Source organism: Hyla sarda, chromosome 11 (assembly GCF_029499605.1).
Source record: "Hyla sarda isolate aHylSar1 chromosome 11, aHylSar1.hap1, whole genome shotgun sequence".
In the NCBI taxonomy this organism is placed as follows: domain Eukaryota; kingdom Metazoa; phylum Chordata; class Amphibia; order Anura; family Hylidae; genus Hyla; species Hyla sarda.
Window position 1 is genome coordinate 97158936 of NC_079199.1, and position 16970 is coordinate 97175905.

The window sequence follows — 16970 nt, forward strand, 5'->3', positions numbered from 1 at the left end:
ATGTGTGTGTTAAAAAAAGAATATATATTTATTCTTTTTTTTTTATTACACACAAAAAAAAAAACAACATTTATTTATTTTTAATTTAAATTCTATTTTTTTTGTACATGGTCACATCCAAAACTGCATTTAAATATCTCCTATAATACATTGCACAGTGCCAAATATAGACACTACATCCTCCGCGAGGATATACTCTATCCAGACAATGAGCCGGCAGGGGATACAGGGAGATGCAGTTTTGGAAGTGACTGGTGTAGAAGAGTGTTTTGCATCCAGAGTGCCTCCTGCTGTTGCAAAACTACAACTCCCAGCATGCCCGGACAGCCGAAGGCTGTCCGGGCATGCTGGGAGTTGTAGCTTTGCAACAGCTGGAGGCACCCTGGTTGGGAAACACTGGTGTAGAAGACCTGATGTAACTGGAAAACAGTGTAAGATGCAAGTGCCATCCAAAAGGTGAAACAGATTTTTTTTTAACCCCTTTTTCGGCTGCTACAGAAAGAGAAAATGGAAGATTTACCTTGTCGAGGACCCCCCCAAAAAAGGCCTCATTGGAGTACTGACAGTCATAATACAAAAACCAGGACTGAAGAGGAGATTGAGAAAGGCAGGAGATAGGTGGGGGGGATTGAGAATCGAGTTGGTGCGGGAAATCTCTCCTCGCTATTGGGTTTTATATTACAAGGAAAGAAATAAGTCAGTCACACGCCCTAAGTGCTTAGATAAGAAAAAAGGGGCCCGGAAAATGTATACAAACTCAGCAGAGAACTGAGCAGGGACTCCAAGCATCTGCTGTACAGTGAGGGAGGCCCGTGCAGCGCCCCCTGGTGGTTGAACCCTGGATTCCTTTTGCTTGTTACATAGCGGCGGGGCTATAGCAGGACACAGTCCGAATCCTTCTGTCTCTGCCGGCGCTCCGAGGGCTGACGTCCGGAAGTCTGAGGCCTTGGCTAGAAAAAAATAAAATATAATAAAAATAATAAGCAAAATTTAATAATAAATGACCTGTAATGGATTTTGCAGGGACGTGATCGTCGTACTCTTGGCCATGATTGGCGAGAAGCTGGATTATACACAGCAGGACGCTGACTCACCGCTCTCTCCATCTCTCCTGTGATTAGAGGAGATTTTGAGCATATTTCCAGGCACCTATGTAATGCCCTACATAACAGGACAGATTACTCTGTACTAAATAGCAGAGATGACGCTTCACCCACTCGTCCTTCCTACACAGTGAAGACCAAATCAATGATTGACAGCTTGTTATGGAGATGGAAGGCTGAGCCGTCCTCAGATTGTAGTAGTATGTCGCCACCAAGTGGACAAGATAAGGAACAGCGAGTTGGTTTGGATTAAAGAGGTATTATGGACAAAAACGTATCCCCTAGGGCAGTGGTCTTCAACCTGCGGACCTCCAGATGTTGCAAAACTACAACTCCCAGCATGCCCGGACAGCCGTTGGCTGTCTGGGCATGCTGGGAGTTGTAGTTTTGCAACATCTGGAGGTCCGCAGGTTGAAGACCACTGCCCTAGGGGGATACGTTTTGGATCACGGGGGTCCGAGCATTGGGGCCCCCCGCGATCTCCTGAATGGAGCCACGGCTCTCCTCCACAGTGGCGCGTCAAGACCCCCGCCCGAAGCGGAGGCTGCCACGCTCCCTCTACTTAGCTCTATGGGAGAGACGAGATTGCCCAACGGGTTTCCCATTGAGCTGTATGGAGGGGGCATGGCGGCCCCTGCTTCATGTGGGGGTCGTAATGGCACTGCTGTGGAAAAAGAGCCGGAGCTCCATACAGGATATTGCGAGGGGCCCCATCGCTCGGACCCCCCACGATCTAAAACTTGCGGATAGGAGATACGTTTTTTGTCCACGATACTTTTCCTTTAAAAGGGTATTCCGGTGGAAATGCATAATTCCGTAATTTTTAATTTTTTTAATCAACTGGTGCTAGAAAGTTAAACAGATTTGTAAATGACTTCTATTAAAACATCTTAATCATTCCAGTACTTATTAGCTGCTGAATACTACAGGGGACATTCTTTTCTTTTTGGAACACAGAGCTCTCTGCTGACATCACGAGCACAGTGCTCTCTGCTGACATCTCTGTCCATTTTAGGAACTGTCCAGAGTAAAAGGAAATCCCCATAGCAAACATATGCTGCTCTGGACAGTTCCAAAAATGGACAGAGATGTCAGCAGAGAGCACTGTGTTCCAAAAAGAAATTAATAATTTCCTCAGTAGTATTCAGCAGCTAATTGCTGTACTCTAAGTACTGGAAGGATTAAGATTTTTTTTTAAAGTCAGTTACAAATCTGTTTCACTTTCTGGCACCAGTTGATAAAAAAAAAAAAAAAAATATATAATAATAATAATAATAATAATAATAATAGTAATAATAATAAATAAATAAAAAAGAAGTACCCCCTTTAAGGCTGTGCTTACATGAAGGAATAGGGTTCCATTTAAAAAAGGAGAAAGGTCTCATGCCTGAAATTACAGAAAAACGTATCCCCTATCTGCAGGATAAGGGATACATTTCAGATAGCGAGGGTCCGACCACTGGGCCCCCCCCCCCCGGCTCTCCCCCAGAGCGGTGCGTCATGGTCCCTGCCTGAAGCACGGGCCGCCACCCCCCCTACATATATCTCTATGGGAGAGCCAAAAAATTAGGGGAGAACTGTACAGGAGATTGCGGGGTCCCTCATAGGTCAGACCCCCCCGGGATCTAAAACTTGTGGATAGGGGATACGTTTTTCTGTAATTTCAGGCAGGAGACTTTTCCTTTAAACATCTACATCGGTGTTTCCCAACCAAAGCGTCTCCAGCCGTAGGCTGTCCGGGCATGCTGGGAGTTGTAGTTTTTCAACAGCTGGAGGCACCCTGGTTGAGAAACACTTGCATTGCCTAAAGTGAAGACATCACAGTGGCTTAAGGAGGTGACATGATGCCAGTGTAGAGGTCACTTACCTGCTGGGGAGATTGTGGGGGCGCCTGGGGTGGAAGCTGCTGCTGATACTCCTCTTTCTGCAGCTGCTGGGCCAGCTCTAGGTCACTCATGGGCAGAGAACCTTGCTGCTGCTGCTGTAAAGACAATGCGATCATGTAATCCTGCAAGAGAATAGAGAAAAGGATCATCCTTTGGTCTACTGCAGTGTTTCCCAAACGGGGTGCCTCCAGCTGTTGCAAAACTACAACTTCCAGCATGCCCGGAGTTGTAGTTGTGCAACAGCTGGGGGCACCCTGGTTGGCAGACACTGGTATAAGCAATCCAGAGATTGCTTATTAAAGTCCCCTATGGCAGACTGTACTAGGAGAGCGTAGATCTGACTGATCAGTATATGCCAGTGTTTCCCCAACCAGGGTGCCTCCAGCTGTTGCAAAACTACAACTCCCAGCATGCCCGGACAGCCGTTGGCTGTCCGGGCATGCTGGGAGTTGTAGTTTTGCAACAGCTGGAGGCACACTGGTTGGAAAACAAAAGGTGTTATGGGTGCCTCTACACCCACAGACAAAGCAGCAGGTGTCAGACCCCTGTAAGACTCTGCGCACTACCTGGTCCACCTGCTGTTGCTGCAGTTGTTGCGGGGAGCTGAACGATGGGTCCTTCTCAATGTGCTGAGTGAGGTGGAAGTCGGAGTCGCAGAAGCAGCTGTCTCCTTCCACGTTGTGCAGGCTCTCCCAGATCACCTTCTCTTCCTGCAAGAAGCCCTGGTCTGTGACCAGCAGGTACAGGTGACCCTGGAAGGGGAGACACACATTACATGTCAATAAGTAGTAAATAAAAGGCCTCCTGATGACACTGCCATCTAGTTATGTAGTAGTGCTGTTCAGGGCTCTGGAAAAGCTTGGTGATTACCTTTGGTTCTGCTTCCCGCCAAGCCTTTTACAGCTATTACACATCGTAACGTGCGCTCCCTAATGGGTAGTATGACCAGTCAAAGCTCAGAAATGGAATAAGTTATCTATAAGTTATAGATTGCTGGGACCCCCTGCGATCCCCTGAACAGGGACTTGACAGTCTGCCAGAAGTGGCGGCTTGGACCTCCGCAGGAAGCCGCAACCGACATACTCCCTCCATGTATCTCTATGGGATACATGATGAGGGGAGGGGGTGTCGGCCGTCGCTCTGCGTGGGGGTCGGCGCGCCCCCTTCCAGCAGACAGCTGGGGCCCCGTTCAGGGGTCCCAGCGATCTATAACTTATCTATCCTTGAGATAAAGGTTAAGTAATTTTTTTTACCTTAGAACATACCATTCGCCAGTCCACGGATACCGCCATTCCAGGCCTTCTTCCGCCTTTTGGTGCCAGACACCTCGCACTGCGGCTCAGCCAATTAGCTGAACCGCAGTACGAGGTGTCGGTTACGGTTGAAGAGTGCGGGGAGCGGGATAGCAATATCAGCAGCAACGAATGGAGTGGCGGAAGTTAAATGTTTATTATTTTATTACGGCAGCCCGGGCATAATGGATATAAATATCAAAAATAATAAAAATTTTACAAATTATAAATAAATAAAATATCAATAAAATAAATAAAGTTTAATTAAACACACATTTAAATACATAAAAATTCAAAACAGAATTAAAAAATAAAATAAAATATAAAATAAAACTAAATAAACCCATTTAAATAAATAAAAACATAGAACTAAAAATAAAATAAACAAAATACATACAATTAAAAATAACAGAATAAAAAATAAAAATACATAAATAAAAATAAATAAATCCCTTTAGATAAAAATTAAATACAAATAAAATATAAATAAATAAATCCATTTAAATAAATTAAAATAAAAACATAGAATAATTTTTTTTTATAATAATATAAAATATATATATAAAAAAAAAAAAAATGCCTGACATATCTAGGACCTTTAGAAATCAATTGACTGGATAGACTAAACCGATTGGGGAGGGGGGGGGGGGTCCAGGTTTCCCATATGTTGAAGCAATCACTTCTGTTTTGTTTCCATTGAACCCTTTACAGTAATGCTGGGGGTGTAGTACTGTGTTGGGGAAGGATACGGAGTGACAGGACTGTACCTTGTGCTTTATTAGTGTGCTGAAATGATTGTTCCGGAAGAAGACGCTCAGCTCCCCCTCCTTCACCGCTGCCATCAGCTCACACAGCCCGTGGTAAGTCAGCTGCGTCGCCGAGGACTCCAGGAACTGTTCTGCGAGGAGTCCTGAGGAAACACATGACATACAGAATAAGAAGTCCTGTCCACATAACACAAGCCTGACCTGAAATCCGCACTGACGTGAGCTCATCTGGTCTCTCATGGAGCCGGCGTACTCGGCCATGTAAATATTATCCCCAGATGTCGGTAAATTTTAACTGTTCAGTACAACTATCTCCTGTGATCGTGGAAAAAAAAAAATATATATATATTGCTCAGGTTTTACAGCATTTTTTCCCCCTTGCCTGGCATTAAAATCAACAAATCCACAAAAGGTACAAGAAGTGTCCTGTACTGTCACGCCCCCTCCCATAGACTTGCATTGAGGGGGCGGGGCTAAGAAGTCACAAGCTCCCAGCGCCAGCTCTAACGTTCGGAACAGTTTGTACCAAACGCTGAGCAGCAGAGTACCCCTTTAAGTAGTGTACGCAGGTTTTTTTTTTTTTGCACTTTCGTTTTTTCCTCGCCTTACAACTTTATAACCATAAGGCTTTTAATTTCCACCTACAGACCCACATGAGGGGAAAAGAAAAAAAAAACATTGAAATGTTTGGGGGCTTTCGTTTCTATGCAGTGCACTTTTTAGTTAAAATAATAAAATAAAAAATTTAATAAATAAGTACCGTATTTTTCGCCGTATAAGACGCACTTTTTCTTCCCCAAAACTGGGGGGAGATACGGCGAATACACCCCTATCGCGGCGGTCCCTGCGGCCATCAACGGCCGGGACCCGCGGCTAATACAGGACATCACCGATCGCGGTGATGCCCTGTATTAACCCTTCAGACGCGGCGATCAAAGCTGACCGCCGCGTCTGAAGGGAAAGTGACACTTACCCGGCTGTTCAGTCGGGCTGTTGGGGACCGCCACGATTTCACCGCGGCGGTCCCGAACAGCCCGACTGAATAGCCGGGTTAGTGCTTACAGGACACCGGGAGGGACCTTACCTGCCTCCTCGGTGTCTTCTCCGTTCAGGGATCCCCTGAAGAGCGAGGATACCCGGCCGGCAGCAGAGACGTTCCGGAGCGACGGGGACACGGAGACAGCGATGGAGCGACATCCAGGGCAGCGGTGACTGGTCCGGAGCGGCGGGGACATGTGAGCATTACCTCCTATGCAGTGGTCTTCAATCTGCGGACCTCCAGATGTTGCAAAACTACAACTCCCAGCATGCCCGGACAGCCAACGGCTGTCCGGGCATGCTGGGAGTTGTAGTTTTGCAACATCTGGAGGTCCGCAGATTGAAGACCACTATTGGGTTCAAAATCTTAAATTTTTTAGATTTTGCACCTAAAAATAGGGTGCGTCTTATACGCCGGTGCGTCCTATAGGGCGAAAAATACGGTAATCTTTATTCTGTAGGTCGATACCCAATTTATATAGGTTTTATTTTAAATTATAACTTTTTGTAGGAAGATTGGTAGATTTTCAATAGTTCTCTTCTGACCTCTATAACACTTATTTTTCACGCCGTAATTTGATGTTTTTTATTGATACCATTTTTGTCTTGATGGGAATTTTTGATTACTTTTTTTTTTTTTTCTGGTATATGAAGTGACCCCAAAAATCAGCAATTGTGGACTTTGGCATTATTGTATTTTTACATTTACGCTATTGACCTGGGGTTTAATTGATGTTATATTCTAATAGTTCGGAAATTTACGCACACGGCGATACTGCAACAGTATTGTGTATTCAATACACAATACTGTTCCATAGCGCTGATCAGTGTTATTGGCGCTCCGTTACTACAGGCTGCCCGCCATGAAGGAGCGATGAACTGACAGGACGGAGGACGGTAAGAGAACTCCGCTCGTCCTATCAGCTGATCAGGATCTTGGCTCTCTGAGCTAACAGGCAATAGATTATCAGCTTTGATTGTGGTGTCTAAAGGGTTAATACCTATCCATTGTCAATTCAATCAGCCGTGGGTCCTGTCTGCTGATAGCAACCGGGACTTGATGGGTATTAAAGTGGTACTCTGCCCCTAGATATCTTATCCCCTATCCAAATATCCAAAAGGAAAGGGGATAAGAGGTCTGATCGCAGGGGTCCCACCACTGGCGACCCCCGCGATCTCCCTGCTGCACCCAGTGTTTTGTTTTTTTAGAGCATCGGGTGCAGCCCTGGAGGCTTGTGGCGTCACGGCCACACCCCCTCCCATAGACTTACATTGAGGGGGCATGGCCGTGACATCACAAGTGGGGCGGGGCATCATGACCCTCCGTCCCTGCATCGCCAGTCATTGGGTACGGAGCGAAGTTCGTTCTGTGCACCGGATGTCTGGGGTGCTGCAGCAGAGATCGCGGGGGTTCCAAGCAGCAGGACCCCCGCGATCAGACATTTTATAAGGATTGAGGATAAGATGTCTAGGGGCGGAGTTCCCCTTTAAGCACATTCAGCTCCTGAGCACGCTTCATAAAACGGTAGTGGACGCAGGGCAAACATGTACAGTAAAAGTTAAACTTTTTGTAAGAAAAAAAAAATATATACTTAAATTTTCCATATTCTGACCCCTACAACTTTCAAATTTTTCCATATATGGGCTGTATGAGGAATAATTTTTGCACTGTGATCTGCAGTTTTTATCGGTACCCCTTCTGCTTATATGTGACTGTTTAAAGGGGTCCTCTGATGGAAAAAAAATTTTTTAATAACTGGTGCCAGAAAGTTAAACAGATTTGTAAATTCCTTCTATTAAAAATTCTTAATCCTTCCAGTACTTATTAGTGGCTGTATGCTCCAGAGGAAATTCTTTTATTTTTGGGATTTCCTTTCTGTCTGACCACAGTGCTCTCTGCTGACACCTCTGTCCAGAGCAGGAGAGCTTTGCTATGGGGATTTTTCCACTGGGATTTTTCTGCTTATTCTTTGGATGTGACAAAAAAAAAAAAAAATGTTTTTGGTATTGTATTTTTCTATTAATATATCTATATAATACACAGGGATACGCTTTTAACTGCTATTACTGTTCAGTGCTATGCATTGGCATTGCACAGATCAGTAATATCAGTGATCTACTTGTATAGTCCTGCCAGACCATACAAGAAGAAGTGGCAGATGAGCAGGTGAGGAGAGCTCCAGCCGCCATCTTGACTGTTTAGGCCCCAGCAATCGCACTAAGAAGTGTCACAAGGACAGCAACTGCTTTAGGTGCTGTGATCAGTATTTATCATGGCATCTTAAAAGGGGTACATTTTGTTCCGAATACTGGGTGCAGGCTGCGGGGGTCGTAAAGTCACGTGACGCCATGCCATACCCCCTCAATGCAAGTTTATGGGAGGGGGCGTGGCGACTGCCACGCCCCCTCCCATAGACTTGCATTGAGGGAGTGTGATGACACATGGGGGCGTGGCTGTGACGTCACAACTCCGCAGCCTGCACTCAACATTCGGAACCAAATGTTCCGAACGCTGGCGCGGTGGAGTACCCCTTTAGGGTTGTTAGCAGAAATCAGAGAGATTGTTGATGTCCGCCATTAGCGCCGAGGTTCCGGCTGCCGGACCAGCTGAGCAGGACGTGAGCGCATGGGTAATGTGAACCGTACAGAATAAAAGCCTTCACCTTCGGTCACCAGGTTGGGGTCAGTCGAATGTTTGCAGGTGATGATTTTCTCGACCAGTTGGTTATAACTCAGTTTGCCCACAGCCTCGACGGATTCAGAGCTCTGCGAAAACAAGAAAAGAAAACACGTTAACATGTATTACACCAATATACTCCTCATTAAGATGCTTCTCCCACATGGTTATTTCCAGCTCCTCCCGTTTGCAGCAGCCGGAGGTGGTTGGCAATGAAGAAAACAGCAGAAGCAGGAAAGATTTGCGATTTACCTAGATTTTATTGACTTCAATGCGCAGTTGTGGCTACTAGAGATGAGCGAACTTACAGTAAATTCGATTCGTCACGAACTTCTCGGCTCGGCAGTTGATGCCTTTTCCTGCAAAAATTAGTTCAGCTTTCAGGTGCTCCGGTGGGCTGGAAAAGGTGGAAACAGTCCTAGGAGACTCTTTCCTAGGACTGTATCCACCTTTTCCAGGCCACCGGAGCACCTGAAGGCTGAACTAATTTACGCAGGAAAAGTCATCAACTGCCGAGCCGAGAAGTTTGTGATGAATCGAATTTACTGTAAGTTCGCTCATCTCTAGTGGCTACCTTGTTTGTGCAACCCCAAATAAAGTCAATGGGAATTACGAAAATTCATAACTTCCCTGATCCGGATATTCTTGGCTTTTCCGATCACCTCCAGCAAAACAGGCTGGAGGAGCCAGAAAAGCTGCAAGTAACCTAGAAGGACCAACCCTTTAAAAAGGAGTATTCCAGCCTTTATCAATATTATTATTATTATTATTATTATTAATTTAAAAAAAATACAATAATAAAATAGTAATGATGCAGCAGCTGGGGCAGAAATATATATACACTTACCTAGTCCTGATCCCCCACAGCTACCTTTCCCCTCCATTCGGTCATTGCTCTACAGAACTTGCCTTGCTTGGCCGAACTCGTCTCAGAAGCAGGAAGAAGAGAGAAGATCAAGGGAACGGATGGAGTTGAGTAGGAGCTGCAGGGGACTGGGGATAGGCGAGGTATTTTTTTTTTTTTATTATTATTTTTTTTTTTTTTTTTTTTTTTTTTATCTATCCCCTTCCCAGCAGCATATTGTTTAAAGAGGATACTTTAAGGGGGTTATCCAGAATTTGAAAAACAGAGCTGATTTCTTCCAGAAACAGTGCCACATCTGTCCACAGGTTGTGTGTGGTATTGCAGCTCAGTTCCATTGAGGTGAACGGAGCAAAGTGTTAATACCAAATACAACACCTGGGGACAGACGTGATGCTGTTTCTGGAAGAAATTAGCTCTGGTTTTCTATTCCTGGTTAACCCCTTTAAGCTTAGTTTTTTTAAATCTCCTAGACAATCCCAAAGTAAGAAGTAAGTAGGTACCTGAGGATCCACCAACCATCCATGGTACAATGGAATATTGAGAAGGTCAAACACAATGCACTCCGGGGTGTACTCAAAATCCGACACGCCTGTGAATCGTACGTTGACGTCCAGCCCTGTGGAAAGCTTCGGCAGCACGGTCATAGCATCGTTCACATTCTGCAACAAGAGAGAGAGTGCTCAGTCATCCTACATCACTACATATACGGGGGGAGTGTTTAAAGGAGTACTCCGTCCCTAGACATAGACATCTTATCCCCTATCCTTTGGATAAGATGTCTGATTGCGTGGGAATACCACGATCTCGGCTGCGGCACCCCAGACATCCGGCGCACAGAGCTAACTTCGCTACGTGTCGGATGACTGGCGATGCAGGGCGGAGGCTTACGATGTCACGGCCACACACCCTCAATGCAAGTCTATGGGAGGGGGCGTGACAGCCGTCACGCCCCCCTCCCATAGACTTGCATTTAGGGGTCGAGGTCGTGACGTCATGAGTCTCCGACGCTGAACCCGACGGTCTAAACGAACACCAGGTGTAGCAAGGAGATCGCGGGGGGCATCCTTTGGATAAGGAATAAGATGTCTAAGGGCAGAGTACCCCTTTAAGGCTATGGACACTTTTGCATTGATTCCATTTTTGATTGTTAGATTTGTTTCCCAAATAAAAAATAAAGCATCTTTCTATACTGTCTTCATTAGAAAATTCCCCCCATTGCGCTGCTACTTAGATACCAGAAAGTCTGTCAGGATTTCTTATTGTTCTCTAACAGCATTGATGGAAAGAGGGTTTAATTGACAGCTCAGTCTATGAACAGGGGTGAGAGGATCCTTGGGGGACGGCTCAGGCAGATAGGAGGCGGTCTGCAGGGGAGAATCATAAAGGATGTATAGAAAGAAAACAAAGCTCACACAGCAGGATACAGAGGCTTTAGGACTCACATTACCGTCTGTACCCATATTCTCATGTCTGTTATTAAATCCGATCTTGACATGTTCACACGGCTGTAAATGAATCCCATTGATGTCAGTGGGATTTTTTTTTGTTTTTTTTGTTTACAGTCCTTTGAAAGCCATTATTTTTGATGGCAAAAAGACTAAGCATGCAGTATTTTTTTTTTTATAGAAATGGATATTATAAATTTAAACATTGAAGTCTATAGGTAACGGATTGAAAACGGATTTAATGTCTCCGTTTGCTCCCGTTTTTTTTCCAATCAGTTTGTGATCCGTTATTACTTCTGAGCATGCTCAGAAGAGAAGTGGGGAACAAGAAAGTAGCTAGACAAAAATAAAAACATAAAATAAACTGATGCAACAGGATGCCACTTAATAGCATGCTTTTGCATCAGTTTGCATCCATTGGTTAGTATGGTACGTTTAGCAGCAATGACGGGAGAATAGCGGGACAGGAGACAACGGCCGTGTGAACCCAGCCTTAGGCTGGGTTCACACCACATTTTTGCTATACAGTTCCCGTATCAGGTTTTTGATGAAAAACGGATTCCCCAAAACCGGACTAAACTGTATCAAAACGTTTACAAATTTTAACCCGTATACGGTTAGAAAGAATTGTGTCCGGTTGAATCAGTTTTTAAGAAAAAAAAAACGTATGTTTTAAACTTTTCACTCCATTATGAATAAAGTTTCCCTTCCCTTGAAAGTCCAAGAAAAAAAAAAAAAACGCATTGTTGCAAATAGGATGGAACCGTACGCATATATGGTTCTATACGGTTCCCATTGACTCCCATGTTAAAAAATACATACATATTTCCATATGGTTTTTCACCCGGACCAAAACCATGGTAGGCTACGGGAAAAAAAAGACAGAAAAACGTACAAGATGCAAAACGGACACAACCTGATGCATCTTTTGGCATACGGTTTTCAATACGGTTCTGTATGGTTTTCAAATTGAAAACGTATACTGGAACTGTATTGCAAAAACGAAAAACGTGGTGTGAACCCAGCCTTAGAAGTATTCAACCTAGGGTGAAATTTCTTTTTTATAAAGAAAAAAAAAAGAAAAAAGAAAAACACCTGCTTTGTGTACCATGAGCCAGCCATACAGTCACAGAATACACCCTAAGCATAGGGGCACAAATAGCGCATCAGCAGCATATTTCACACTGGGGATGCGCTGACAGCGATTAGTAGAGTGAGCTCCCTGCACTGCGCATCTTCTACGAGCAGGCAATGTGTCCACGGTGGGAAATCCACCGCTACGAGCAGACACACAGAGCTACCCTGTCACAGCAAGGAGCTCCCCTTGACTGCAGTCAGTGTTAAATAGGCTGCAGAGGCGCAATGTGTGACCGTACGCTTAGGGTGTATTCACACGTACATTATCCTGCACATATTTGAAATCAGTGACTTCAAATCCTCAGCATCAATGTAAACTAAATTATTCAACACAACATCAAATCTGCAGCTTCAAATCCTGCGCATATTTGATACTGTACATGTGAATACACCCTTATCGAGTAGTTAAGAGAAAACATAGATATCAAGCTCTATCAAGTAATAAAAATAGCTTTATTCAGGAAGGCATCCAAAAAAGTGCACATTTAAAAGTCAGACGCGTTTTGGACGAGTGTCCTTGCTCACGGCTGTGAACAGTGATGCAGTGAACAAGGACACTAGTCCAAAACACTCATGTGATTTTTTTTATGTGCACTTAGCACTTTCCTCTATGCCTCGCCATAATGAATTATAAATAAAGCAATTTTATTATTTGGAGAGTGCGGGATTGCAATCTGTATCCTCAGGAGTTTCCTATTGGTCTGCTCAGCTGAATCTAGGACCCAACGTAAACAAGTGAGGAAAAAAGTGTGGGGGGGCAGTCACTGGTAATGTCACGTTTCTTTGTTTATAGAGTATTCTAGCTTTGATATACACTCTAGCCATCAATCTCCTACCTACCTCATCTCATATCCATCCATCTCATATCTATCCATCATCCATCCATCTCATATCCAGCCATACCATATGCATCCATCCATCCCATATCCATCGATCCATCCATCCCATGTCCATCGATCCATCCATCCCATATCCATCCCTCCCATATCATATCCATCCCTCCCATATCATGTCCATCCCTCCCATATCATGTCCATCCCTCCCATATCATGTCCATCCCTCCCATATCATGTCCATCCCTCCCATATCATGTCCATCCATCCCATATCATGTCCATCCATCCATGTGGCTGGTTATACCCTTAATATGATACTGGCTATAAGGCCAGGGCTTTATGTGCAAGACGGTCTGATCCTTTATTAATACCCTACAAGTAAATATTTGAGTTAAAAACGTACTCTGAAAAATAAAAATAAAAGTTTTTAAATGAACTGGTGCCAGAAAGTTAAACAGATTAGTAAATTCCTTATATATAAAAATCTTAATCCTTCCAGTACTTAGCTGCTGTATAGTACAGAGGAAGTTGTGTAGTTCTTTCTGGTCTGACCACAGTGCTTTCTGCTGAAACCTCTGTCCGTGTCAGGAACGGAGTAGATGCAAATCACCATAGAAAACCTCTTCTGCTCTGGAAAGGTTCTGACACGGACAGGAGGTGTCAGCAGAGAGCACTGTGGCCAGACTGGTAAGGACTACACAACTTCCTCTGGAGCAAACTGCAGCTGATAAGTACTGGAAGGGTTAATATTTTTAAATAGAAGTCATTTACAAATCTGTTTAGCTTTCTGGCACCAGTTCAATTAAAAAAAAAAAAAACGTAAAAAAATGTTTTCCACCGGAGTACCCCTTTAACCCCTTAAGGAACAGGCACATACTCATACGTCCGTTGGAATTTCGGTCCCCGCCGCGCAAATGTCCAGGGGGGTCATCAGACCCCCCCCCCCCCATGTCGGCGATCGCGGCAAATCGCAAGTGAATTCACACTTGTGATTTGTGCGATTCCGGGTCATTACAGGTCTATGGTGACCCGGAATATAAGGGGGATCACGGGTGTCTAAGACACCCACAATCCCCCTGAAGAGATAGGAGTGAGGGGGCAGGGGTGCCACCCCTCCTTATGCCTGCTATAGGTGGTCTAGACGCGACCATCAATAGCAGATCGGGGGCAGGGGGGGGGGGGGGGTTATCTTTCGTTTTCCCCATCCTGCCCTCCCACAATAGGCGGGGCAGAACGGGGAAACGACAGAGGACCGGTGCCGGAGTCCACTTACCGATCTGCGGAGGATGCGGGCAACGATCGGTGTCTGAGATCGGCGGGCGGCGATGTCCTGCAGCAGGCTCCCTGGATCCAACGGAAGCCGGTAAGTTGCCTAGCAACATCTGGAGGGCTGCAGTCCGAGACCACTATATAGTGGTCTCTATACTCTAGCACTCCAGATGTTTCAAAACTACAACTCCCAGCATGCCCAGACAGCTGTTTGGGCATGCTGGGAGTTGTAGTTTTGCAACAGCTGGAGGGCTACAGTTTGAGACCACTATATGGTAGTCTTTGAACTATAGCCCTCCAGATCTTGCAAAACTACAACTCCTAGCATGCCCACACAACTGTTTGCTGTCAGGGCATGCTGGGATTTGTAGTTTTGCAGCATCTGGAGGGCCACAGTTTGCAGTGGTCTCTATACTGTAGCTCTCCAGATGTTGCAAAACTGCAAATCCCAGCATGCATAGACAGCAAACAGATGTCTCAGCATGATGGGAGTTGTAGTTGCGATCCCTCCAGCTGTTGCATAACTACATCTCCCAGCATGCCATTCGGTGATCAGTACATGCTGGGAGTTGTAGTTTTGCAACAGCTGGAGGCGCACTGGTTGGAAAATATTGAGTTAGATAACAGAACCTAACTGAAGGTTTTCCAACCAGTGTGCCTCCAGCTGTTGCAAAAGTACAACTCCCAGCCTGCATGGTCTGTCAGTACATGCTGGGAGTTGTAGTTTTGAAACAGCTGGAGGTTTGCCCCCCCCCCCCCCCCCCCCATGTGAACGTACAGGGTACATTCACACGGGCAGGCTTACAGTAAGTTTTCTGCTTCAAGTATGAGCTGCGGCAAATTTTTCGCCGCAGCACAAACTCCTAGCAGGGAACTCACTGTAAACCTCCGCCAGTGTAAATGTACCCTAAAAACACTACACTACACTACCACAAAATAAAGGCTAAAACACTACATATACACCCCCTTACACTGTCCCCCCAATAAAAATTGAAAACGTATTGTACGGCAGTGTTTCCAAAATGGAGCCTCCAGCTGTTGCAAAACAACAACTCCCAGCATTTCTGGACAGCCACTGACTGTCCAGGCATGCTGGGAGTTTAGCAACAGCTGGAGGCACCCTGTTTGGGAATCGCTGGCGTAGACTACCCCTATGTCCACCCCTATGCAATCCCTAATTTAGTCCTCAAATGCGCATGGCGCTCTCTCACTTCGGAGCCCTGTCGTATTTCAAGGAAACAGTTTACCCACATATGGGGTATCTCCGTACTCGGGAGAAATTACACTACAAATTTTGGGGGGCTTTTTCTCCTTTTACCCCTTATGAAAAGGAAAAGTTGGGGGTCTACCCCAGCCTGTTAGTGTAAAAAAAAAAATTTTTTTTACACTAACATGCTGGTGTTGACCCATACTTTTTATTTTCACAAGAGGTAAAAGGAAAAAAAGACCCCCAAAATTTGTAACGCAATTTCTCCTGAGTACGGAAATACCCTAGATGTGGGCGCAAAATGCTCTGCGGGGGCACAACAAGGCTCAGGAGTGAGTGCGCACTATGTACATTTGAAGCCTAAATTGGTGATTTGCACAGGGGTGGCTAATTTTACAGCGGTTCTAACATAAACGCAAAAAAATAAATACCGACATGTGACCCCATTTTGGAAACTACACCCCTCACGGAATGTAACAAGGGGTATAGTGAGCCTTAACACCCCACAGGTGTTTGACAAATTTTCGTTAAAGTTGGATGGGAAAATGAAAAAAAAAAATTTTTCTCACTAAAATGCTCGTGTTACCCCAAATTTTTCATTTTCACAAGGGAAAATAGGAAAAAAAGCCTCCCAAAATTTGTAACCTCATTTCTTCTGAGTAAGAAAATACCCCAAATGTGGATGTAAAGTACTCGGCGGGTGAACTACAATGCTCAGAAGAGAGGGAGTGCCATTGGGATTTTGAAGAGAAAATGTGTCCAGAATTGAAGGCCACGTGTGTTTACAAAGCCCCCATAGTACCAGAACAATGGACCCCCAACATGTGACCCCATTTTGGAAACTACACCCCTCACATAATGTAATAAGGGGTACAGTGAGCATTTACACCCCACAGGTGTCTGACAGATTTTTGGAACAGTGGTCCGTGAAAATGAAAAATTTAATTTTTCATTTGCTCAGCCCACTGTTCCAAAGATCTGTCAAATGCCAGTGGGGTGTAAATACTCATTGCTCCCCTTATTAAATTCTGTGAGGGGTGTAGTTTCCAAAATGGTATGCCATGTGGTTTTTTTTTTGCTGTTCTGGCACCATAGGGGCTTCCTAAATGCGACATGCCCCCCGACCAAAATTTGCTCTCAAAAAGCCAAATATGACTCCTTCTCTTCTGAGCATTGTAGTTCGCCCGTAGTGTACTTCAGGTCAACTTATGGGGTACCTCCATACTCAGAAGAGATGGGGTTACAAATTTTGGGGGTATTTTCTGCTATTAACCCTTGCAAAAATGGGAAATTTGGGGGGAAACACATTTTATTATTTTAGTTTTTTTTTTACATATGCAAAAGTAGTGAAACACCTGTGGGGTATTAAGGCTCACTTACGTTCCTCAAGGGGTCTAGTTTCCAAAATGGTATGCCATGTGTTTTTTTTTGCTGTTCTGGCACCATAGG

The 16970-nt window shown here is 44.8% G+C and overlaps 1 protein-coding gene across 7 annotated transcripts in view; it reads right to left on the reverse strand.

The window, feature by feature from the left end:
- Nucleotides 1-364: 364 nt before the first annotated feature.
- The window catches only part of MINDY1 (MINDY lysine 48 deubiquitinase 1), a 37584-nt gene continuing 20978 nt past the window's right edge, over nt 365-16970 (reverse strand). For all 7 annotated transcript variants that reach the window (XM_056545021.1, XM_056545022.1, XM_056545020.1 and 4 more), the window contains 6 exons: nt 10129-10287; nt 8750-8852; nt 5049-5191; nt 3556-3741; nt 2971-3111; nt 365-950 (listed from right to left, as the gene is read on the reverse strand). In XM_056545021.1, the coding sequence (XP_056400996.1) occupies nt 873-950; nt 2971-3111; nt 3556-3741; nt 5049-5191; nt 8750-8852; nt 10129-10287 (810 nt within the window). In that variant the 3' untranslated portion in view covers nt 365-872. The remainder of the gene's footprint in view (nt 951-2970; nt 3112-3555; nt 3742-5048; nt 5192-8749; nt 8853-10128; nt 10288-16970) is intronic.